General features: G+C 46.4%; 1 protein-coding gene across 1 annotated transcript in view; it reads left to right on the forward strand.

The window, feature by feature from the left end:
* The window catches only part of LOC140396468 (thyrotropin-releasing hormone-degrading ectoenzyme-like), a 172,525-nt gene that overhangs the window by 110,253 nt on the left and 37,385 nt on the right, over positions 1 to 24,887 (forward strand). The window contains exons 4-9 of the mRNA XM_072485115.1: positions 2,134 to 2,288; positions 2,417 to 2,530; positions 3,209 to 3,346; positions 8,584 to 8,649; positions 16,353 to 16,418; positions 24,278 to 24,465. Of these exons, the coding sequence (XP_072341216.1) occupies positions 2,134 to 2,288; positions 2,417 to 2,530; positions 3,209 to 3,346; positions 8,584 to 8,649; positions 16,353 to 16,418; positions 24,278 to 24,465 (727 nt within the window). The remainder of the gene's footprint in view (positions 1 to 2,133; positions 2,289 to 2,416; positions 2,531 to 3,208; positions 3,347 to 8,583; positions 8,650 to 16,352; positions 16,419 to 24,277; positions 24,466 to 24,887) is intronic.

Consider the following 24,887-nt stretch of genomic DNA (forward strand, 5'->3'; position numbering starts at 1 on the left):
CTCCAGTTGGTGCAGCGCCAACCCCGCCGGCGCCAGCCTAGCCCCTGAAGGTGCGGAGGATTCCACACCTTTAAGGGCGGCCCAATGCCGGAGTGGTTCACGCCACTCCTCGGCGCCGGTACAGTCCGCCCCGCCGGATAGCGAAGAATCCCGGCCATGTAGCTGTAATATGTACCTTTCCTCGAACGAGAGCAGCTGTGCCTGCATCTGGTTCCCACAGATCCACTACCTGCAGACCATTCATAGCTTTTGAGTAGTGGTCTGTGATTGACAGCTCGTAAGAACCATTTGCAGCTTTGATCCATTCATATCCTCCCTTCAGTAGCCTAAGAGGTAAAACCCCAATGTTTGCCAAAATTGACCACATCAAAGAGAGGTAAGTGCAGCGAAATCACACGCTTGAGTGATTTGAGTGCACTTGGTGCAGCTTACATCTCTCTGATGGTACTTACGGGGAGAAAGTGCAAACGCCATACAGATAGTCATCCAAGGCTGGAATTGACCTCGGGTCCTTGGTGCTGTGAGGCAGCAGTGCTAACCACTGTGCCACCCACCAAACACTCATACATGCGTACATTGATAGATGTGCGAGCTTTCCTTCCAGCAGTCCAAAGATGAGCAGGTTAGGTGGATTGGCCACGCTAAAGTTCCGCTTAGTGTCCACAGATGTGTAGGTTATGTGGGGTTACAGGGATAGGGTGGGGTAGTGGACCTAGGGAGGGTGCTCTTGGTAGGGTTAGTGCAGACTCAATGAGCCAAATGGCTCCTTCTCCACTGTAGGGATTGTATAGATTCTATTGATTCAGATGATTTCATGGTAATTTGAAACTTGTTAAAGGACCAGATGGTGAAAAATTGTGGAAGAGTAACACCAGTTTATTGTCACAGTTGACAAGCAGAGTTCCTTATGTCAGTCATGCTGTGATGAGGTAGATCAAATAGGAAGCACCTTTCCATGGGAGAAAAGACAAAGGTCACACAGCTGTGGAAAGATGAGTGGGCTAATTTAGCTCATATAGGTCACCCTCACATAGAAATCCATGATACCCCCTTCATTACCAAGATAACATCTTAAAAATCTCTAGTGCTTTTAGGCCCTCCAGTGCTGCAACCAAAGGTCCACCACTGTTGTTGGTCACTCATTATGTGAAGATGTTCTTCCGGACCCTAGCCCTGAACTTGCCTGTTACTAGTTTGTACCCATGTCCATTTGCCTTATAATAACAGCGAAAGTTATCATAATGCTCAGACTTAACATTTTGTATTCTTTAGCATCTCATTTACCTCCATGAGACCCCTTCTTATTTAGCCACATTCAAGGCTAAAGAGTTGATGAGAAACATTTTAACCAAACTCGATGGTTGGGTGGGAAATTCACAGGCTCTGGTTGATACCTGGTTTTCTACCCAGTCCAATATTACACCAGCTCTCCTGATTTTGAAAGATAATTGGCAGCTCTTGCGCTACTCCCAGTAAATGGCTTTGCAATAGTTGATAGAGGGATGGGAGTGTGTTTGCCACCCTGTTGGACAGAGATGGCAGATATACTCAAGAAAAGCAAAGAGGAAATTATCTCAGAAGAAGGGAATCTTCAAAACAAATATATTTTTGAAATATAAATTTAGAGTACCCAATTCATTTTTTTTCCAATTAAGGGGCAATTTAGCGTGGCCAACCCACCTACCGTGCACATCTTTGGGTTGTGGGGGCGAGACCCACGCAAACATGGGGAGAATGTGCAAACTCCTCACGGACAGTGACCCAGAGCCGGGTGACCACAGTGACCACTGCTCCACCATGCTGCCCCTTCAAAACAAATATATTTACTGCAGTAAATGGACAATGACACTCGACAAGAAGGGTGAGAAAATGCAATTAGGCCTATTGGTGCGCATGCTATCCACTGGATGATGCATCATCAGAGATGGCCCATCTCAACATCCAGACATGCTAACTCCTGGGAGAGGCACCCTTGCCTTAAACCCAATGTATATTCATATATGATGTATATTACTGCAGTGCATACCAAAGTACTGGAAACAGCCTTTCAGAAATCAGACATAAATGTTCCTTGATGAAGAGTAGTCTAGCTGAGAAAAGAGAAACTAATTACTTGTATCTTTTCTGTGAAAGATTTGTTAGCGGTTCCCAAATACCCATATGCTGCTATGGAAAACTGGGGACTGAGTGTCTTCGTTGAACAGAGGATTTTGCTGGATCCAGGAGTTTCTTCCATACCCTATTTACTGGATGTCACCATGGTTGTCGTACATGAAATCTGCCATCAGGTATGAAAGACGGGTGAAAATAAGAACAGTTTACCAGTTTGTATTCACAGCTTTAAGCCCTCTTTCTGACCTAATGGAGATCTTAGAGCATCCCTTAGAGGTTTTAAATGCCTTTTATTTATTCTCAGTGGTTCGGTGACCTTGTGACTCCGATTTGGTGGGAAGATGTGTGGTTGAAGGAGGGATTTGCTCACTATTTTGAATATGTTGGCACTGATTATCTTTACCCAGACTTTAACATGGTAAGTGCATAGCTCATAATTTTGCAGACTATCTACAGTTCATTACGTGCCTCACTAACTGGCTATATTTCTGTCAGAATCAGTGACACTCTATAACAATCCTTCAAGGTATAATCCACTATGCATGTAAGTGTTACAGTTTATTATACTATAATTACTTGAACCATCAAGTGTGAAATTTGTTCGGAACGACATTCCATTAACGTGCTTTTTGGCTGAAGGGAATATGATGTTCAAAGGACGCATTATTAAGATTTTAATTCCCAAAGCAAATTTTGATACTAACGTTTATCATAAGACCTGTATTTCCAGCTTACAGCCGAACATTTTCAAAAATGTGTTGCCTTTTCATGCTTTATATAAATATTTGATGGATAGGTGTGAAATGTTTGTGATAGATCTTCGACTCCTATCACATGAAACGGAAAGCATCTTAGGATGTAAAGTGTGTCAACAAAGATATTGGCTTGATGATGAGCTTTGAGTGAGTAACAACTTAATGCACTTGCAATTCAATAGGAGTATTTGCGGCCGGCTTTTTAAACTTTGCCCCCTTTTACTTTAGCAATTTGAGTAATTTTGACAAGGACCTTCATGTGTTTTTAACAGCTGATAAGTCTTGTTCGATTGCATGTGAATTCACGGAGTCTTGATCTTGTATTTGTGTGAATATTTCAGGAGAAACAGCGATTCCTGACAGATAACCTTCATGAAGTGCTGCTACTTGATGGCCTGGCGAGCTCTCACCCAATATCCCAGGAGGTCTTACAAGCTGCAGACATCGACAGAGTATTTGACTGGATTGCATACAAGAAGGTGCTGTGGCTGATAGCTGTTTGAGAAGCAGCAGAACATGTTAAGCTAAAACTAAAGATTAATATCCCCGAAGAGCTAAAATTACCTTTTTTATTTGTTGAAACTTAGCTTCACACTAATATGTACGCCTGCATTTCCATCTAATGAGTTTTATGGACAGAAGCCTAGAGGACAGGAGCCAGGAAATTGTGCTAAACTTATATCAGGCACTGGTTTGGTTCCAGTTGCCGTGTTGTGCCCAATTCTGATCACCAAACTTTAGGAAGGCTTTGGAGAGAATGCAGGAGATATTTACTTGGATGGTTCCAGGGTTGAGAGATTACAATGACTGATATATTGATAACCAGATGGCACAGATTTAAGGTGATTAGCGGGAGAACCAGAAGTGTCAGGAAGATTTTTTTCCCTTACAATTACTGTTTAGGATTTGCAATACACCCAATGCACAGCCTGGTATCATAGTATTATCAAATTTACAGTGCAGAAAGAGGCCATTCGGCCCATCGACTCTGCACTGGCCCTTACAAAGAGCACCCTACTCAAGCCCACGGCACTACCCTATCTCCGTAACCCAGTAACCCCCACTTCACCTTTTTTGGACACTAAGGGCAATTTTTGCATGGCCAATCTACCTAACCCGCACATAGTTAGGCTGTGGGAGGAAACCGGAGCACCCGGAGGAAACCCACGCAGACACGGGGAGAACGTGCAGACTCCGCACAGACAGTGACCCAAGCCGGGAATCGAACCTGGGACCCTGGAGCTGTGAAACAACTGTGCTAACCACTATGTTACCGTGCTGCCCATGGTAGGGCGATGGATGCAGATTAAATAGTACCCTTGAAAAGTGAATTAGATAAATACTAGAAGTAGAAAAAATTGCAGGATTACGGGGAAAGAGAGAGTGAGCGGGACTAACGGACCTGTTCTTCAAAAGAACCAATGCAGATTCGAAGGGCCAAATGGCCTCCTTCTACGTTGTAGTATTCTATGAGCTTGGGTTTCCAGGGTACTGTGGTCCCTAACACCACCCCCCCCTCCACCCTTGTCCACAAACCCGTGAAACTTCCATCCCTAGGAAGTCCTACCTGAGAGATCTTAGTCAGCCAGGAGCACTGGCCACTGCAGGGACTACAGGCAGTTCTACCGTGCTGAGCAGCCCAGATTAATCCAAGGTTGGGAGTCTCGGTGAGGGGGTTGATGGAGGTGAGGGGCAGGTTCAAGAGGTCAGGGAGGGAAGGGTTAACTGGGGTGATGATCTTGGAGAGGAAGTGCCTCCAATGGGCCCAGAGGGACACAAAAGATGTTCTTCCCTTGCCCCACACCAGCTGCATCCACCAGGCTTCCAGCATGAAATAGCCCTCCCCCTGTCACAGGTAAAATGTCAACAGTAATGGGTGAGGCTGTTTAGTGACTGTTACTGGGCATTAGTTCTCTAGGGTGCTTTTAGACCAGGTTTTTGGCTGCATTCTTGAAAATGCAAATATTTATGAAGTTGCTGAACACGGGGATGCTGCTGGGCTTATCCCTGAGGCATGATAATCGGGAGAAATATAGCAGGAAGGAAGGTAGCAAAAATGTAGGCTGCAAAAAAGGGGAAGAAGGAGGCCTTACAACATGTGGGTCTTCAGAGATAGAACGTCATTTCTGATGCAGCTGCACTCCAGCAGAGAGACAATCACGTTCGTGTTGGAGTGAGAATTAGCGGCGTGCTTCTTGACTATGAAGATGTCTATGGCTCCAAACTGCTGTCTCTGGCTTAATGACTGCTTATGTTGACACCAGGAACATCAGTCTGCGTGCTGCATGTGCTACAATCTGGCAGGTCACTCTTGCTTTCATGCATGTTTCTTGAGGAATCATAAGTCCATTAGCCTCCTCGTAGACACTGATTAAAAAAAAAAATCTTTTTGTTCGCATTTTCAAAAATTATAAAAGATTATGCACATTGCTGGCTGTCTTTATTCACTGTACAATACAGAAACATTTGTCTTTTCTTTCCCTTAAGTTCTCCTATATATAGTCTGCTGCCATCTGGCTCGGCGTGTGGTCCCTCCCGCCCGCCCGCCCCTCTCTGCCCCCCTCTCACCCACCTTCCCTTGTGTCCCCCCCTGGTCGGTTAGGGGGCGTGTTGCCCCCCCTTCCTCTCCCCTCCTCCACCGGGTTAGGTGGATTGGCCATGTTTCCCCTGTGGCTGGGAGGGGGTTGGGGAGGAATGTGGGGGGGGGCGTTGGCTGGCATTGTCCCTTTTATGTCTCTTCAGCCCTATTGCATCTTCCCCACCCTCCCCCCGGTTGCGCTTTCCAATGGTTTCGCCCCCCCCTGTCTTTTTCTTTTTCCTCTCCCTTTACTTTCTAGCTTTTGTGTTTTCCTATTTATTCATTGTTGCTGGCCTCGAACAGGTTCCGGAACAGGCAGACAAACTGCACCCAAATATCCAGGAATCCTTCCTCTGACCCTCGGGTGGCTTACTTAATCTTCTCCAGGTGGAGAAATTCCGAGAGGTCAGCGAGCCAGTCTGCAGCTTTGGGTGGTGCTGCCGATCGCCAGCCGAGCAGGATTCTCCGGCGTGCGATTAGGGAAACGAAAGCTAGGCCGTCAGGCCACTTCCCCATGTGTAGCTCTGGCTGCTCCGATACCCCGAAGATTGCCACGTTTGGGCATGGCTTCACCCTCACCCCCACAACCTTGGACATTGCTTCGGAGAAGGCTGTCCAGAACCCAGCAAGTTTGGGCCAAGCCCAGTTGAGGATAAATGTGGGCGTGATTGGCCGGGCCCCTCTGGCACCGTTCACATTTATCCTCAACCTCCAGGAAGAACCTACTCATTTGGGTTCTGGTCACTTTGAACAGCAGGAGGCTGAGCCTTGCGCAGTAGGAGGTGGAGTGCTTCGCTCCAGAGACCCCAGCCCCTTTCAGTCCCCAATTCGTCCTCCCATTTCCGCCTGCTCTCCGGGGTCTCCCTTTCCCCAGGGCACCTCCCAAGTGGCTGCTTGCAATGCCATCTTGGTTCCTTGCCCTACTCCATGCATGCCGAGGCCTGTGTCTGTCTTGCTGCCTAGCCTTTCCTGTCTTTTTGTTCCCTTCCTATTCTGCGGGTCCCACACATCTCTGTTCCCCCCTATTCCCCCCCACTGTCCCCCTCCTCTCTGTCCCTCACCTTATGTTCCCCCCCCCTTCTGCCCTGTTCCCCCCTCCTTTGGCCAGACGCTCCCTCTCCCCTAAGAGGTGCGTCGCAGCCGCTCTTACTGCCTGGCTTCTCGTGCTAGCCCTCCTCGCTAGTACGGTGGTTCCTTTCCCAGTGCTGGTCTAGCCCTGGCCCGGTTTTACCTACCCATCTCCACCCGCTATCTCACCCCCTTGCCTGCTTCCCTTATTCTCGCTCCCATCTCCCTGTTTCCCATCTTAAAACTGAGAAAAGAGATGAAAACGAGGCAGCACAGTCCCGCGCAAAAAACATAGTCCACATTACAATGTTTGTTTTTGGTCCATCCTCCACTCTCATTCCGTTTCTTCCTCTGTCACTGCCGCCTTCACCGCTGCCGTGTCTGTTCTCCCTCCAGGTTATTCGTTTTTAAAAACCCGTTGGCCTCCGCCGGGGTGCCGAAGTAATGTTCCTTCCCCCGGTCTGTTACCCAGAGTCTGGTCGGGAATAGCATGCCAAATCCCACCCCTTTTTTGTATCGCACTGATTTTGCTCTGTTGAATTCGGCCATCTTTTTTGCCAGGTCCTCCCCAATGTCTTAGGCCCTGATTCTGTGCCCTTCCCACGAGCACAACTTTGTCTGTCGCGCCCTCCTCAAGACTTTTCCCAGCCCTGGAATCGGCATAGTTTTGCAATTATTGCTCTCGGCTGCTCCCCAATTGTGGGTTTAAACCGGAGCAACCTATGTGCCCTGTCGATTTCAGGGGGGTTTGTGTATTAAGTCCACGGAGGCAGAAGTTGCTTCATCAGAATTCCTTTTATTTACTAAACCAACAGCTGAACAACCAGGTGCTTTCAGCTTGCTGTCTACACCGGGGGTGCAGAGGATCTGAACTCCCTGTTATATATACAGAAAGGGTTTCCTGATTGCGCCACTAATCAGGGAATTCATATTCTAATTGGCCAATCTCAAAGGCCTAGTCTAAGTCATTACAGTTTGGAAAGCCTTCACTTCCAATTAGATTGCCCAGCGTATGGGCGATGAAGCCCGTTGGTCCCTTTCCTCAATCCCCTCTGGCAAACCCAAGATGCGGACGTTTTGCCGCCTGGACCTATTCTCCTGGTCCTCGACCTTCCCATTTAAGTTCCTCTGAGCCGCCACCAACCTCTTCACCTCAGTCCCCACAGCCACGATCCTGTCGCTCTGGACTGTTGATATTTTCTCCAGGTCCAGGATCGTCTTTTCCTGGGCCTCCACCGACTGTCCCAGGCCGTCGATTGTGCGCTGAAGGGTGGCTATCGCTTCCGTCACCACCTCCTTCACCATCACCTTGTTCACTTCCTCATGGCTGTCAGTTCCTTTTTTTAAATGTTCTTTCATCCGTCCCCCTGTGTCAGGGGGATGGTGGTGGTGGTGGGGGGGGGGGGGGGGGGGTGATGTCGTTCTCCGCTCCTGCTCCGCTGTTCGGATCGCCAATCTTTCCCCTCCTGGTTCGCCTGGGCCTCCGCCTCGCCCCGTGGGGCCGCTGGTCCGTCCGCCCATTGCTCCTGCCCCTTTCCTCCGCTTCTGCCTCTGACTCCCCTTCGTCCCCTCGAGCTGCTGTTTGCGGGCATCTTCTTTCCTTCTCGCACTGTTGTTGTATTTTGTATTTGGGGAGGTTTTAGGGCCAAAAGCTCAAATGAATTCACTGCGTCGGGTCCAACTGGGAGGAGAGCCATCTGATATGCGTCTGCTCAGCACATCGGCACCACCGGACGTCATTCCTCGTAGACACTAATAAGCAGGAGGAATGAGCACGGGGACCTGTTGGCATTGTTCGATTCCCACAGATACAGGGCAGCATAGATTGAACATATGCAGTCTTGTCTGCTCTGAGCTACAAAACAAGATCACTGGGTGGTCCAAGGACAAACAGAAATTTACAATAAAAGAGGACAGAAGAAAATATTAAAGTGGGTCTATGTTCAGCAAGTGGCTAGCAGTTGTTTTCCATTAAAAAACTACAGATACAAAGCAGAATTGAGGTGATTCCTGTTTGGAGACTTGCTGTCCATTTATTGTAATTAAAATATCTGTGATTTTAATTCCAAGGGTGCTGCATTGATTCGAATGGTGGCTAACTTTATGGGACAGCATATATTTCAAATAGGATTGCAGGTGGGTAAAAGTCTTCAAAAATGATTGTTATATATCTGGTTACATATGATCATCTTACAATGCTGTGCATGACTTTTCTGATCTAGGTGTGAGTGCAATGCATGTCTCTCAATGCAAGTACAATAAAATCCCAAGAATGCAAATAGGTTTGGACTGCACTTGCAATGTTGGTAACTTTTGTAACATTTACCAGTTAACTTAAGTGTTCAGCATTTAAGGTGGTGTTGACTGAGAAAAACTTTCTCGAACAGCTTAGACAGACACGAGGAAGCACCCACTCTCTACTGTAACTCTATTTTATTTGGGTATTACAATCTTCAAAATCAAGTACAGAGAATACAACTCAGATTCACAGCTGAGCATAAGAACAGAAGAACTAGGAGCAGGAGTAGGCCATATGGCCCCTTGAGCCTGCACCGCCATGCAATGAGATCATGGCCCATCTTTTGTGGACTCAGCTCCACTTTCCGGCCCGAACACCATAACTCTTAATCCCTTTATTCTTCAAAAAACTATCTATCTTTATCTTAAAAACATTTAATGAAGGAACCTCAACTGCTTCACTGGGCAAGGAATTCCATGGATTCACAACCCTTTGGGTGAAGAAGTTCCTCCTAAATTCAGTCCTAAATCTACTTCCCCTTATTTTGAGGCTATGCCCCCTAGTTCTACTTTCACCCACCAGTGCAAACAACCTGCCCGCATCTATCCTATCTATTCCCTTCATAATTTTATATGTTTCTATAAGATCCCCCCTCATCCTTCTAAATTCCAACGAGTACAGTCCCAGTCTACTCAACCTCTCCTCATAATCCAACCCCTTCAACTCTGGGATTAACCTAGTGAATTTCCTCTGCACACCCTCCAGCGCCAGTATGTCCTTTCTCAGGTAAGGAGACCAAAACTGAACACAATACTCCAGGCGTGGCCTCACTAACATCTTATACAATTACAGCATAACCTCCCTAGTCTTAAACTCTATCCCTCTAGCAATGAAATTCCATTCGCCTTAATCACCTGTTGCACCTGCAAACCAACTTTTTGCGACTCATGCACTAGCACACCCAGGTCTCTCTGCACAGCAGCATATTTTAATATTTTATCATTTAAATAATATTCCCTTTTGATGTTATTCCTACGAAAAGGGATAACCTCACATTTGTCAACATTTTATCCCATCTGCCAGACCCTAGCCCATTCACTTAACGTATCCAAATCCCTCTGCAGACTTACGGTATCCTCGGCACTTTTTGCTTTACCACTCATCTTAATGTCGTCTGCAAACTTGGACACATTGCCCTTGGTCCCCAACTCCAAATCATCTATGTAAATTGTGAACAACTGTGGGCCCAACACTGATCCCTCCCTGAGGGACACCACTAGCTACTGATTGCCAATCAGAGAAACACCCATTAATCCCCACTCTTTGCTTTCTATTAATTAACCAATCCTCTATCCATGCTACTACTTTACCCGTAATGCCATGCATCTTTATCTAATGCAGCAACCTCTTGTGTGGCACCTTGTCAAAGGCTTTCTGGAAATCCAGATATACCACATCCATTGGCTCCTTGTTATCTACTGCTCTGGTAATGTCCTCAAAAAATTCCACTAAATTAGTTAGGCACGACCTGCCCTTTATGAACCCATGCTGCATTTGCCCAATGGGACAATTTCCATCCAGATGCCTTGCTATTTCTTCCTTGATGATAGATTCCAGCATCTTCCCTACTACTGAAGTTAAGCTCTCTGGCCTATAATTACCTGCTTTCTGCCTACCTCCTTTTTTAAACAGTGGTGTCACGTTTGCTAATTTCCAATCCGCCGGGACCACTCCAGAGTCTAGTGAATTTTGGTAAATTATCACTCGTGCATTTGCAATTTCCCTAGCCATCTCTTTTAGCACTCTGGGATGTATTCCATCAGGGCCAGGAGACCTGTCTACCTTTAGCCCCATTAGCTTACCCATCACTAACTCCTTCGTGATAACAATCATCTCAAGGTCCTCACCTGTCATAGCTTCATTTCTATCAGTCACTGGCATGTTATTTGTGTCTTCCACTGTGAAGACTGACCCAAAAAACCTGTTCAGTTCCTCAGCCATTTCATCATCTCCCATTAGTGAATCTCCCTTCTCATCCTCTAAAGGACCAATATTTACCTTAGCCACTCTTTTTTGTTTTATATATTTGTAGAAACTTTTATATCTGTTTTTATATTCTGAGCAAGTTTACTCTCATAGTCTATCTTATTCTTCTTTATAGCTTTTTTAGTAGCTTTCTGTTGCACCCTAAAGATTTCCCAGTCCACTAATCTTTGCTACTTTGTATGCTTTTTCCTTCAATTTGATACTCTCCCTTAGTTCCTTAGATATATCCACGGTCGATTTTCCCTCTTTCTACCGTCTTTCCTTTTTGTTAGTATAAACCTTTGCTGAGCACTGTGAAAAATTGCTTGGAAGGTTCTCCACTGTTCCTCAACTGTTTCACCATAAAGTCTTTGCTCCCAGTCTACCTTATCCCATTGTAATCTCCTTTGTTTAAGCACAAAACACTAGTGTTTGATTTTACCTTCTCACCCTCCATCTGTATTTTAAATTCTACCATATTGTGATCGCTCCTTCTGAGAGGATCCCTAACAATGAGATCATTAATCAATCCGGTGTCATTACACAGGACCAGATTTAGGATCGCTTGTTCCCTCGTAGGTTCCATTACATACTGTTCTAGGAAACTATTGTAGATACATTCTGTAAAGTCCTTCTCAAGGCTGCCTTGACTGACCTGGTTAAACCAATCAACATGAAGATTAAAATCCCCCATGATAACTGCTGTACCATTTCTACACACATCAATTACTTCTTTGTTTATTGCCTGCCCCACCATAATGTTACTATAAGATCCCCCCATAGGAGTAGTTTATCGGCCCCATAATGGCCGATAAACTACTCCTATCAATGACTTTTTCGCCTCACTATTCCTGATTTCCACCCAAATGGATTCAACCTTATCCTCCATAGCACCGATGTCATCCCTTACTATTGCCCGGATGTCATCCTTAAATAAGAGAGCTACACCACCTCCCTTACCATCCACTCTGTCGTTCCGAATAGTTTGATACCCTTGGATATTTAACTCCCAGTCGTGACCATCCTTTAACCATGTTTCAGTAATGGCCACTAAATCATAGTCATTCACGATGATTTGCGCCATCAACTCATTTACCTTATTCCGAATACTATGAGCATTCAGGTAAAGTACAGTTATGTTGGCTTTTATACCTCTGTTTTGAATCACACCTCAATCAGTAACCTCCCCAAAGTTATATTTCCTCTTAACTTTTCTCCTAATTTTCCTTGTCGTTGAACCCATATCTTCATGTAACAACCTGCCGCATCGCTTACCATTTATGTTTTTACTTCCCATTTTATTCCTTTTAGTATTACTGGGCTTATTCACTGAGCTCCCCTCGGTCACTGTACTTTGTCCTGTCACCCTTTTTGATTTTTGAGTATGGCTCCTCTGCCTTACACTTTCCCCCTTACTGCCTTTTGTTTCTGTCCCTGTTTGACTATCTTCCGACTTCCTGCATTGATTCCCATCCCCCTGTCACATTAGTTTAAACCCTCCCCAACAGCTCTAGCAAACACCCCCCCTAGGACATCGGTTCCAGTCCTGCCCAGGTGCAGCCGTCCGGTTTGTACTACTCCCACCTCCCCCAGAAGCGGTTCCAATGCCCCAGGAATTTGAATCCCTCCCTCTTGCACCATCTCTCGAGCCACGCATTCATCCTATCTATCCTGACATTCCTACTCTGACTAGCTCGTGGCACAGGGAGCAATCCTGAGATTACTATCTTTGAGGTCCTACTTTTTAGTATAACTCCTAACTCCCTGAATTCAGCTTGTCCCGTTTCTTTACCTATATCGTTGGTGCCTATGTGCACCACGACAGCTGGCTGTTCACCCTCTCCCCCCCCCCCCCCAAGCCCCCTCCCCCCCCAGAATGTCCTGCTGCCGCTCCGAGACATCCTTGACCCTTGCACCAGAGAGCGCTACTTATTAGTAAATAAAGTCACCATAGTCCCAGATGACGATAGGCTGCTTTCCGCTTTGAGGGGGAGAGCTGATTGGTGCTGTTTTAACCTGAAGGTCACCACACCTCAGACAAGGGGCAAGGGTGAGAAGGCGGGGCCTTCATGAATAACCTCAGTCATGTACGGGAATTGAACCACCCTGTTGGCCTTGCTCTCGCATCACGAACCAGCTATCTAACCAACTGAGCTAATCCGGCCCCCATAGGTATTAACTGCCGAAGTGAAGGAGGTTGGCCAGGCTACGCCCATCTGGTGTGGATATCTTCTTCTTTGAGCTCCTAATTCAAGTCTCCTCTTCTGTGATGGTTGCTCCCAGGGGTTCTCAGGTTGTCAATGACAATGTGTTGCGATGTTCCCTCTTCTATCCAGGTTCTGCTGAGTTATGATCCATACACACCTGGCCTGAGTTCTGTTGTGCTATCAAGACTTCAACTCATTAAACAGGATACTGATGTCCAGCCAGGTTGATTAAATCAAATCCATTGTCCTCTGAAACACTCTTGTGTGACCAGCTATTAGCCCATTATGGAGTCTTTGCTCATTGTTCATCCTGCTATGAAGTTGATCACGACTGTCTCAAAATTACATATTCATAACATGGTGTTTTGTCCTTTTGTGTAAAAGGGACAAGTACTGTAAGTGGGTAATCACAAAGTTCCATTCAGCGATAATGAGTTTCTGTGTTGACTTGATTGGCAGACGGCCAATATCAATTCCAGTCAGGGCCTTATTTCATAGTTCCTGTTTTAGGCCTATATGCCTTTTTCCCTCTGTCAACCTGTCCCCAGTCCCACAGTGGGCATACGTACAGTGGTTGGCATAGGATATGATGTATACGTACCATAGTCAAATATATTTTTCCTATTCACAGGTAACACCTGCCAGGAAGAGCGATATAATAAATAACATGCACATTAGTATATCCTATTAAAGTACGTTGTGCATTTGCCAAATTAGATTTCTTAAATTGAGATCATCTGTTTGGCAAATGCTTTCTGCCAGCTATGGGACTGCCTGATTAATTGGATCAGAACAATTTTTTGGGACCTGCGCTTGTATCTAGCCCAGGCTGATAGGATGAAACAAGTTGAGGGACAATCTCCAGTTGTGGGTGACTGTCCCTTTAAGGGCAACACAGCAGAAAAGGGTCACATGGTTTGACGGACCAATTGGGACTCAGAATGGGTAATCACCCCAGAGGTGCCGCTCTCTTCGGCAGGGGACATGTAGGTAGATAGGTGCAGCCATGAGGCTGCTGTTTTCTTATTAATTAAACCTTTTCATATTCACAAATGAAGCCTGTGAAAATACATCATTACAAGTCTGACATGGTCACAAAGTTGGAAGTTTCTTCAGAAGCCATCAGGATACTTGATATGGGAACAGGTCAACAGAAGAAGTAAAAAAAAAGTATCTTTTTCTAAATTCTCCAACACTAATTTCTTCTGAGTGAATGAGACTCCACAGTTGTAAATTTAAATTTTCTGGGCGAGAGAGATTCTTGGTCAGTAATTATTCACTACGCCATTTAAAAACTCACTTACTGCCCCAACTTGTTCAGTCCTATTTAGTGTGGAACAAATCGGCAAGAACAACAAGTTCATGGTGTTTCAGTCATTTTAATGCTGAGTCTATTAGCAAAGACTGCAACAGCACATCCCACAAAGCATCATCTGGATTCCTGCATTTGTGTGAACACTCACATTGCTGCCAGATTTCATCCAGTATATTGGAAAGCGCTGATAACCTCACTGCTATCCTTGTTGCAAATTCGGACGGGATCAATGCTGTTGACAGCACACTACATTGATCTGTCTAATCCATTTTGAGCATAACTTATGAATTGTTAAAAAATCTTTTGAACAATCCCTGCAGAGCTAGGAGAAGAAAAGAATTGTTCTCTCTATTATAATTGCACTGTATGTGAGCAGCAATTTACTTCGACTGATTATTACATGTTAGCAAAAGATTAACAATTCATAAGTTATGCTCAAAATGGATAAGGTTGAACACTTATGGAACTATTGAGTTGTTATTTAAAATGTATTAATTAATATATTATATACACAATAAAGAAGAGTGTCAAGTAAAATTAAGGAACTGTGACTATGCATTGTTACAGCTCAGGCTTTCTTCCTGCAATTCTATCTCATGTTCAAGGCAGCAGCCATTTCCTGAAAGCAGATATAAGTATCCTTAGACCATAAGACGTAAGCAGAAGTAGGTTAGTTGGCCCATTGAGTCTGCTCCGCCAATGCGCTCTTAGCACTGCTGGTTGTGAAATTCCGCTCGAAAGCGCCAGTTCTTTATGTCACTATGGGTGCCAAAATGGTGACTGCTGAACATGTACCTATGCCAAGTGTTAGCTGTACTGGCTGCCATTTTAGTGAGGGCATTAGTGTGTGTGTGCAGGGAGCTTCTGTCAGAAGTAGGCAGAGTAGACCGTTGTGCGTTTAATGCTCGCTGCATGCAGCCAACATGCAGATAAACAGGCAGCAACAAGTTTGCACGTTCTGCATCTGTTATGTTTAGTGAATGTTGATATTTCATCATTACCTGCAACCCATTATACTGTCAAAGTTTTTTTCCAAATTAGCTGACATCACAATTTCACATTCATGGCTAACTGACATAGTTAGAGAAGTCATTGTAATGGCTTCCAAGATCCAGTCGTGAAGATTTCCCCAAGTTGGTATTAAAAGCAATATCACTGACATATCGATGAACAGATATAAGTATCCTTAGACCATAAGACGTAAGCAGAAGTAGGTCGATGAACGATATCGATGAACGGCTTTTCACTTTTAAGAATTCATTAACAATTTCATGATTCTTAGTTAAGGATAGACTTGCTGATTGCATTATTCCTGCAAGCAGTGATCGCTGAAGGGAAATAGCAGAAATTACTGCCAATTATCTAGGAGAACCAAACTGGTTTATTTTCTGCTACCGGTGCGTGTGTAGATTGGTGTTGACAATATATAAGTAAGGGCCAGGATTTGGAATGGCCTGAGCGTGACAGTTGCCTAGGTGGCTCCGCGCTCACCTCTTGCCCCAGTTAAAATTGGACACAGAGTGTTCACCCTGGCTGGAACATATTGCAGAGGTACACTGCTGCCTTTCTTTTCATTCTGACGCCTATCATGGATTTGGAAAGAACAATGTACACTTCAATCACACCAGCTAATTACGAAAGAACCCTTTCAGTAGAACTGGCTTATCTTTGGCTGTACTGTGTCGTATGTTCTGCCGAATTCTCCACAGTTTCTTTACTTCTGAAGAGGCTGCATCAATCATTTAATGAAATCTGAAGGCACAACAAATATGAAACTGCCAGGATTACTGGTAATTTAGGATTGGGGCCAGAGCTCCACTGTTTACATTCTGGACAATGTTGCTCCTGCTGCAAGATTTCATGTGAAAGAGTTTATGTGCGCAGGAATGTGATTACTTGACTTCATAGTTTTGATATATTTGTGACCGTAAGTAAATTGAAGTCCCAAGGGCATACAACTTAGCACAATTGCGTTTTTTTTCCGCGAGTGAATTCTTTGCTAAATCATGAGTCGAGGTTCTTCTCAATTCAGATTTTTCTTTATCCAATCTAGGACTTTTTAACTGAACATATGTATGGTAATGCAGGAAGGAATGACCTGTGGAACAAACTTACAGAGGTAACCCTTTCCATTAAAGTGTTGTGTTTTGTGGAAATCATCTGAACTAAAGCATTAGCGGCAGTACTGTATTTAGTTTTGCAAGCGTTTATCCTCTTCTCGCTTCCTTGAGAACATTGGTACTAATGACCACAGGATCTTTTGATGCTGTTTATTGGAACACATAGCCTTGCATGTGTTACAATACAAGGATACATCAAATGGCTCAAGCACTTTATCAACAGCATATCAGCCTTGGTCTGCAATTCGCCTTGGACTCACTCTCTAACCTTGGTCATGTGGCACAACGCACACATTAAATGAATTAGTCTTGAACAGTTCTTTGTCATTTTTGTGGAAGTATTTTTTTCCAGTGAGTATTGTCAAACTATTTTGCCTGTTCCAGCAGAATTCCGCTACATATGTCGTAATCTTTAATCTTGCAGACATTTATTCATTATTTCTAAATATTAAAATTTGTTCATTTCGTTTGTTTTTGTGGCATTTCGAAGGTTTTTGAATTCAATCTAATTTTGGCATGTGATAAATTATTGTTGCAGTTTCAGATATTGTTGCTGCTTTTTATGTGCTCATTTGCTGCATAATACACATTTCGGTAAAGAACTAAACTTGGTATAGATATTAGACGAACATTGTTATCTGAGGGCCCAACAATGCAGAAGTGAGAAGGACCGGGCAGTAAGAAGACATTCAAAATGGCAAGAGAGGAATTGGTGAGAGGTTAGGTTAGAGAGAGAGCACAGTATGTGCAAATATAGCAGTGTTGTGTGACTAACAAACTATTTTCACAGCAAGAAATGCAAAATATGCTGTACAACTAATAATATCATGCAGGATATCAGCAATCCAGAGGAAAAATGCTAGCAGCCTCAAGAAGAAATCGGTTCCACTATTCAACCACCCTTTACACCAGCCCATGCCCCACTTGGACCTCTACCCATCACATCTGGAGTCTTTGTACATCTCTTTCCAGTAAACAATGTGATATCCCTTTGACCCCCTTGTTTGTGAGCTTTTCATGTAGTCTTATTGGGGTCCTGCTTCCCTCCCCTTGGTCTTCCCTCTGTCTTCCATCGTTCATCTCCTTCATCCATCTCCTTGCTCTCTGCCTGCCATCATGAGTCCTCTCTCTTCTCCCATTCTACTCTCCTTGCACACCTCTCCTTTCATATTGCCCATTGCCGCCCTTGTCTTCATCAGGCCACAGCACCCCACCCTCCCTACCCCGAACCGAACCTCGCACTCCACCCTTGGTTGAACTTTGGACATTTGTTGCGTCGGCTGCATGCGTCCCTCAGCACAGTGCTGTCCAGATAGACACTGTTAGGTGGCATCAGGGCCAAGGAGATCCCTGTAATCCCCAATTCCAGGCACTGTACTGACCCAACTCAGTGACAGAGGAGGGTCCATAGGTTCAGCAGCACGGTGCTGTCCATGAAGACCAGCTAGGCGTGGAGGTATAGGCAGGAATAGGTTTTCCCCAGCAGAGAGGTGTACAGCACATCAGGGGCAGTGCAGCAACATGGCAGAAAGGTTTTGTTGCACTCACCCCGAGGTGCCTTGCTAGCTGAAGGCCAATGTAATTTCCTGCTGGGGTGATGCAAGATTGAAAGGCCTGATGGGCAGCTGTTCTTTTTTTAAAAAAAAATATTTTATTGAAAATTTTTGGCCAACCATCACAGTACATTGTGTATCCTTTACACAGTAATATAACAATATAAATAACAATGGCCAGTTTTATAAACAAGAAATAAATAATATATAAACAAAAACAAAAACAAAACTAAATGGCAACTGCCTTGTCCCAGATAAATATTCTCCAAAAATATGTTTTAACAGTCCAATATACAATTATCTATAACAACAACCTATACATATTATACTTATATATTAACATCCCTGAGAATCCCTCTGGTTCCTCCCCCCCCCCCCCTTCCTGGGCTGCTGCTGCTGTCTTCTTCTTTTCCATTCCCTCTATCTTTCTGTGAGGTATTCGACGAACGGTTGCCACCTCCTGGTGAACCCTTGAGCCGATCCCCTTAGGACGAACTTAATCCGTTCCAACTTTATAAACCCTGCCATGTCATTTATCCAGGTCTCCACACCCGGGGGCTTGGCTTCCTTCCACATCAACAGTATCCTGCGCCGGGCTACTCGGGACGCAAAGGCCAAAACATCAGCCTCTCTCGCCTCCTGCACTCCCGGCTCTTCTGCAACCCCAAATATAGCCAACCCCCAGTTTGGTTCGACCTGGACCCCCACTACCTTCGAAAGCACCTTTGTCACCCCCACCCAAAACCCCTGTAGTGCCGGACATGACCAGAACATGTGGGTGTGATTCGCTGGGCTTTTCGAGCATCTTGCACACCTATCCTCTACTCCAAAAAATTTGCTAAGCCGTGTTCCAGTCATATGCGCCCTGTGTAACACCTTAAATTGTATCAGGCTTAGCCTGGCACACGAGGACGATGAGTTTACCCTACTTAGGGCATCAGCCCACAGCCCCTCCTCTATCTCCTCCCCCAGCTCTTCTTCCCATTTCCCTTTCAGCTCATCTACCATAATCTCCCCCTCGTTTCTCATCTCCTTATATATGTCTGACACCTTACCGTCCCCCACCCATGTCTTTGAGATCACTCTGTCCTGCACCTCCTGCGTCGGGAGCTGCGGGAATTCCCTCACCTGTTGCCTCGTAAAAGCCCTCAGTTGCATATACCGGAATGCATTCCCTTGGGGCAACCCATATTTTTCGGTCAGCGCTCCCAGACTTGCAAACGTCCCATCTACAAACAGATCTCTCAATTGTGTTACTCCTGCTCTTTGCCATGTTCCAAATCCCCCATCCATTCTCCCCGGAGCAAACCTATGATTATTTCTTATCGGGGACCACACCGAGGCTCCCGTCTTTCCCCTATGCCGTCTCCATTGCCCCCAAATTTTCCGAGTAGCCACCACCACCGGGCTTGTGGTGTATTTCTTGGGTGAGAACGGCAACGGCGCCGTCACCATGGCTTGTAGGCAAGTCCCCCTACAGGACGCCTTCTCCAATCTCTTCCACGCCGCTCCCTCCTCTTCTCCCATCCACTTACATACCATTGAGATGTTGGCGGCCCAGTAGTACTCACTCAGGCTCGGTAGCGCCAGCCCCCCCCTATCCCTACTATGCTGCAAAAATCCCTTCCTCACTCTCGGGGTCTTCCCGGCCCACACAAAACTCATGATACTCTTCTCAATCCTTTTGAAAAAAGCCTTCGTAATCACCACCGGGAGGCACTGAAACACAAAGAGGAATCTCGGGAGGACCACCATTTTAACCGCTTGTACCCTCCCTGCCAGTGACAGGGATACCATGTCCCAGCTCTTGAAGTCCTCCTCCATCTGTTCCACCAACCGCGTTAAGTTTAACCTATGCAATGTACCCCAATTCTTGGCTATCTGGATCCCCAAGTAGCGAAAGTCCCTTGTTACCTTCCTCAGCGGTAAGTCCTCTATTTCTCTGCTCTGCTCCCCTGGATGCACCACAAACAGCTCACTTTTCCCCATGTTCAGCTTATGTCCTGAAAATTCTCCAAACTCCCCAAGTATCCGCATTATCTCTGGCATCCCCTCCGCCGGGTCCGCCACATACACCAATAAATCGTCCGCGTAAAGAGATACCCGGTGTTCCTCTCCTCCCCTGAGTACTCCCCTCCACTTCTTGGAACCCCTCAATGCTATTGCCAGGGGCTCAATCGCCAGTGCAAACAATAATGGGGACAGAGGACATCCCTGCCTCGTCCCTCTATGGAGCCGAAAATACACAGACCCCCGTCCATTCGTGACCACGCTCGCCATCGGGGCCCTATACAGCAGCTGTACCCATCTAATATACTCATCTCCAAAGCCAAATCTCCTGCATACTCCTAATTCCTTTCACTACTTCCTCTATCTCGATCTGTGCTCCCAGTCCCACCCTCTCCTGCTCCTCCACCTTAGGAAATTCCAGCCGGTCCAGGAAGCACATCATTCTCTCCTTCCCATCCAGGGGCTGAGCTTCGTATAATCTTTTATAGAATGCCTTGAACACTCCATTCACTCTCTCCGCTCCCCGCTCTATCTCTCCTTCCTCATCCCTCACTCCCCCTATTTCCCTCGCTGCTCCTCTTTTCCTCAATTGATGGGCCAGCAACCTGCTCGCCTTCTCCCCATACTCATACTGTACACCCTGTGCCTTCCTCCACTGTGCTTCTGCAGTACCCGTTGTCAGCAAATCAAATTCTTTGCCTTTCCCTGTACAGTCCCTCCTCCGGTGCCTCCGCATATTGCCTGTCCACCCTCAGAAGTTCTTGCAGCAACCGCTCCCGTTCCCTACTCTCCTGCTTTCCTTTATGTGCCCTTATTAATATCAGCTCCCCTCTAACCACTGCCTTCAGCGCCTCCCAGACCACTCCCACCTGGACCTCCCCGTTATCATTGAGTTCCAAGTATTTTTCAATGCACCCCCTCACCCTTAGACACACCCCTTCATCTGCCATTAGTCCCATGTCCATTCTCCAGGGTGGACGCCCTTCTGTTTCCTCCCCTATCTCCAAGTCTACCCAATGTGGAGCGTGATCCGAAATGGCTATAGCCGTATACTCCGTCCCACTCACCTTCGGGATCAACGCCCTTCCCAAAACAAAAAAGTCTATTCGCGAATAAACTTTGTGGACATAGGAGAAAAACGAAAACTCCTTACTCCTAGGTCTACTAAATCTCCACGGGTCTACTCCTCCCATCTGCTCCATAAAATCTTTAAGCACCTTGGCTGTAGCCGGCCTCCTTCCAGTCCTGGACCTCGATCTGTCCAGCCCTGGCTCCAGCACCGTATTAAAATCTCCCCCCATTACCAACTTTCCCACCTCTAGGTCCGGGATGCGTCCTAGCATGCGCCTCATAAAATTGGCATCATCCCAGTTCGGGGCATATACGTTTACCAAGACCACCGCCTCCCCCTGTAATTTGCCACTCACCATCACGTATCTGCCCCCGCTATCCGCCACTATGGTCTTTGCCTCAAACATAACCCGCTTCCCCACTAGTATAGCCACCCCCCTGTTTTTCGCATCTAGCCCCGAATGAAACACCTGCCCCACCCATCCTTTGCGTAGTCTAACCTGGTCTATAAGTTTCAAGTGTGTCTCTTGTAACATAACCACGTCTGCCTTAAGTTTCTTAAGGTGTGCGAGTGCTCATGCCCTCTTTATCGGCCCGTTCAGCCCTCTCACATTCCACGTGATCAACTGGGTTGGGGGGCTTTTTACCCCCCCCCCCCCTTGTCGATTAGCCATCCCCTTTTTCCAGCTCCTCACCCGGTTCCCACGCAGCTGTGTCCCCCCCCAGGCGGTGCCCCCCCGCCCACCCCACCCCATTCCGGCTCCCCCCTCTCCCCAGCAGCAGCAACCCAGTAACTCCCCCCTCCCACCCCCCCGCTAGACCCCCCACTAGCGTAGTTACACCCCCCATGTTGCTCCCAGAAGTCAGCAAACTCTGGCCGACCTCGGCTTCCCCCCGTGACCTCGGCTCGCACCGTGCGACGCCCCCTCCTTCCTGCTTCCCTATTCCCGCCATGATTATCATAGCGCGGGAACAAATCCCTTTTGGCCCCGCCCCTCATGGCCAATGCCCCATCTCCTCCACCTCCCTTCCTCCCTCCGCCACCACCTGTGGAAGAGAGAAAAGTTACCGCATCGCAGGATTAATAACATAAAACTCATCTTTCCCCCCCCTTTTACCCCCTCTTCGCCCCCCCATACTCGCCCCGCCACTTTGTTTCAAACGTTCTTTTTTAATAACCCGCTTATTCCAGTTTTTCTTCCACAATAAAAGTCCACGCCTCATCCGCCGTCTCAAAGTAGTGGTGCCTCCCTTGATATGTGACCCACAGTCTTGCCGGTTGCAGCATTCCAAATTTTATCTTCTTTTTGTGAAGCACCGCCTTGGCCCGATTAAAGCTCGCCCTCCTTCTCGCCACCTCCGCACTCCAGTCTTGATATACGCGGATCACCGCGTTCTCCCACCTACTGCTCCGAGTTTTCCTTGCCCATCTAAGGACCACCTCTCTGTCCTTAAAACGGAGGAATCTCACCACTATGGCTCTAGGAATTTCTCCTGCTCTCGGTCCTCGCGCCATCACTCGGTATGCTCCCTCCACCTCCAGCGGACCCGCCGGGGCGTCCGCTCCCATTAACGAGTGCAGCATCGTGCTCACATATGCCCTGACGTCCGCTCCTTCTGCACCTTCAGGAAGACCAAGAATCCTTAAATTATTCCTCCTCGCGTTATTCTCCAGCACCTCCAGTCTTTCCACACATCGTTTATGGTGTGCCTCATGCATTTCCGTCTTCACCACCAGGCCCTGTATATCGTCCTCGTTCTCGGCAGCCTTTGCCTTCACGACCCGAAGCTCCCGCTCCTGGGTCTTTTGCTCATCCTTTAGCCCTTCGATCGCCTGTAATATCGGGGCCAACAGCTCCTTCTTCATTTCCTTTTTAAGTTCTTCCACGCAACATTTCAAAAACTCTTGTTGTTCAGGGCCCCATGTTAAACTGCCACCTTCCGTCGCCATCTTGGTTCTTGCTTGCCTTCCTTGCCGCTGCTCCATAGGATCTACTGCAATCTGGCCACTTCCCTCTCCTTTTTCCATCCGTTTCCAGGGGGGATTCCCTTCTGGTTTAACGCACAGTGCTTCTAGCCGTTAAAATTGCCGTTGGGGCTCTTATTAAGAGCCCAAACGTCCGTTCCACCGGGAGCTGCCGAAACGTGCGACTTAGCTGGTCATCGCCGCACCCGGAAGTCGATGGGCAGCTGTTCTAATTAGCATTCATGAGATGCAAATGAATGCAAAAGGCGTTCATGCCATCAGCCAGCAAGAAGACCGGCCTGCCATTAACCTGCCATTGGGAGAATTGCAACATTATTTTACGCTGGCAGGTTTTCACCTATTTGTCTCCCACGAGATTCTACGCTCCTGCCCACCATGGGCAAGGTGGGAGAATTCAACCCTTAATCCTGATCCCTTGGGCATTCCCTGTTTTTTTTCCATAAAATTTACAATGCAGAAGGAGGCCATTCGGCCCATCGAGTCTGCACCGGCTCTTGGAAAGAGCACCCTATCCAAGGTCAACACCTCCACCCTATCCCCATAACCCAGTTACCCACCCAACACTGAGGGCAATTTTGAATACTCAGGGCAATTTATCATGGCCAATCCACCTAACCTGCACATCTTTGGACTGTGGGAGGAAAGCGGAGAACCTGGAGGAAACCCACGCACACACGGGGAGGATGTGCAGACTCCGCACAGACTGTTACAATTGCTCCACCATTTGTGGCCATGCCTTCAACTACCTAGGTCCTAAAATCTGGAATTACCTGCCTAAGCCTTTCTTTATCTGTTCCTTTAAGATACTCCTTAAAACTCACCTCTTTGGCCAGTTTTATGTCCATCTACCCTAAAATTCTTAATGTGGCTTGGTGTCCAATTTTGCTTCATAATGTTCCTTGAAATACCTTGTGATGTTTTATTATGTTGAAGGCACTGTATATATATATTTTTATATATATATACATACAAGCAGTCATTGTTGTATACCAGGTAAACCTATTTAAATGTAATCCAGTTATAACTCCTCACTGGCAATATATAATATTTCTGGTTGACGAGAATACCAGTATAGTGTGAGAGATTCCGTATTTCACTACAGCCATGCAAGTGGAAAGTTTAGCGATTGTACATGTGTGACTATAATGGGTATTGAATGACCTAGTACTGTTAAGGTTGCTTTGAGCTGAAAAACCATCTGTGGTCCCTCGGATACCAATATTTTGCCTTTATATAGACATTGCAGAAAATTGGAAAAAACATAAACATGAAAGAAGTTATGGACGGTTGGACATTACAGATGGGGTATCCTGTTGTCACCATTGTTAGGAATGCGAGCAGTGTTGATATTTTAACAATCAACCAAGAACACTTCATCTATGATCTCACTACAAAATCTGTTAACCCAGCTTTCTCAAACAACAGGTAACAGTTTTAGATTCAATTTACATGCGCGGAGAGTTGGAAAGAAAATTAGACACATGGTGGAAAAGCAGATATTGCTATTTATACAATAGGGGCTGGTTTAGCACAGTGGGCTAAACAACTGGCTTGTAATGCAGAACAAGGCCAGCAGCGCGGGTTCAATTCCCTTACCGGCCTCCCCGAACAGGCACCGGAATGTGGCGACTAGGGGCTTTGCACAGTAACTTCATTGAAGCCTACTTGTGACAATAAGTGGTTATTATTATTGCTATTGGGGAATGAGATAATTGGCTGAATTTTCCCCTTCAAGTCACAAGCTTGACATCAGGGGCGGGATTCTCCGATATCGGCGTGATGTCCACCGACCGGCGCCAAAAACAGCGCAAATCAGTCCGGCATTGTGCCGCCCCAAAGGTGCGGAA

Source organism: Scyliorhinus torazame, chromosome 19, assembly GCF_047496885.1.
Source record: "Scyliorhinus torazame isolate Kashiwa2021f chromosome 19, sScyTor2.1, whole genome shotgun sequence".
Taxonomy (NCBI): Eukaryota; Metazoa; Chordata; class Chondrichthyes; order Carcharhiniformes; family Scyliorhinidae; genus Scyliorhinus; species Scyliorhinus torazame.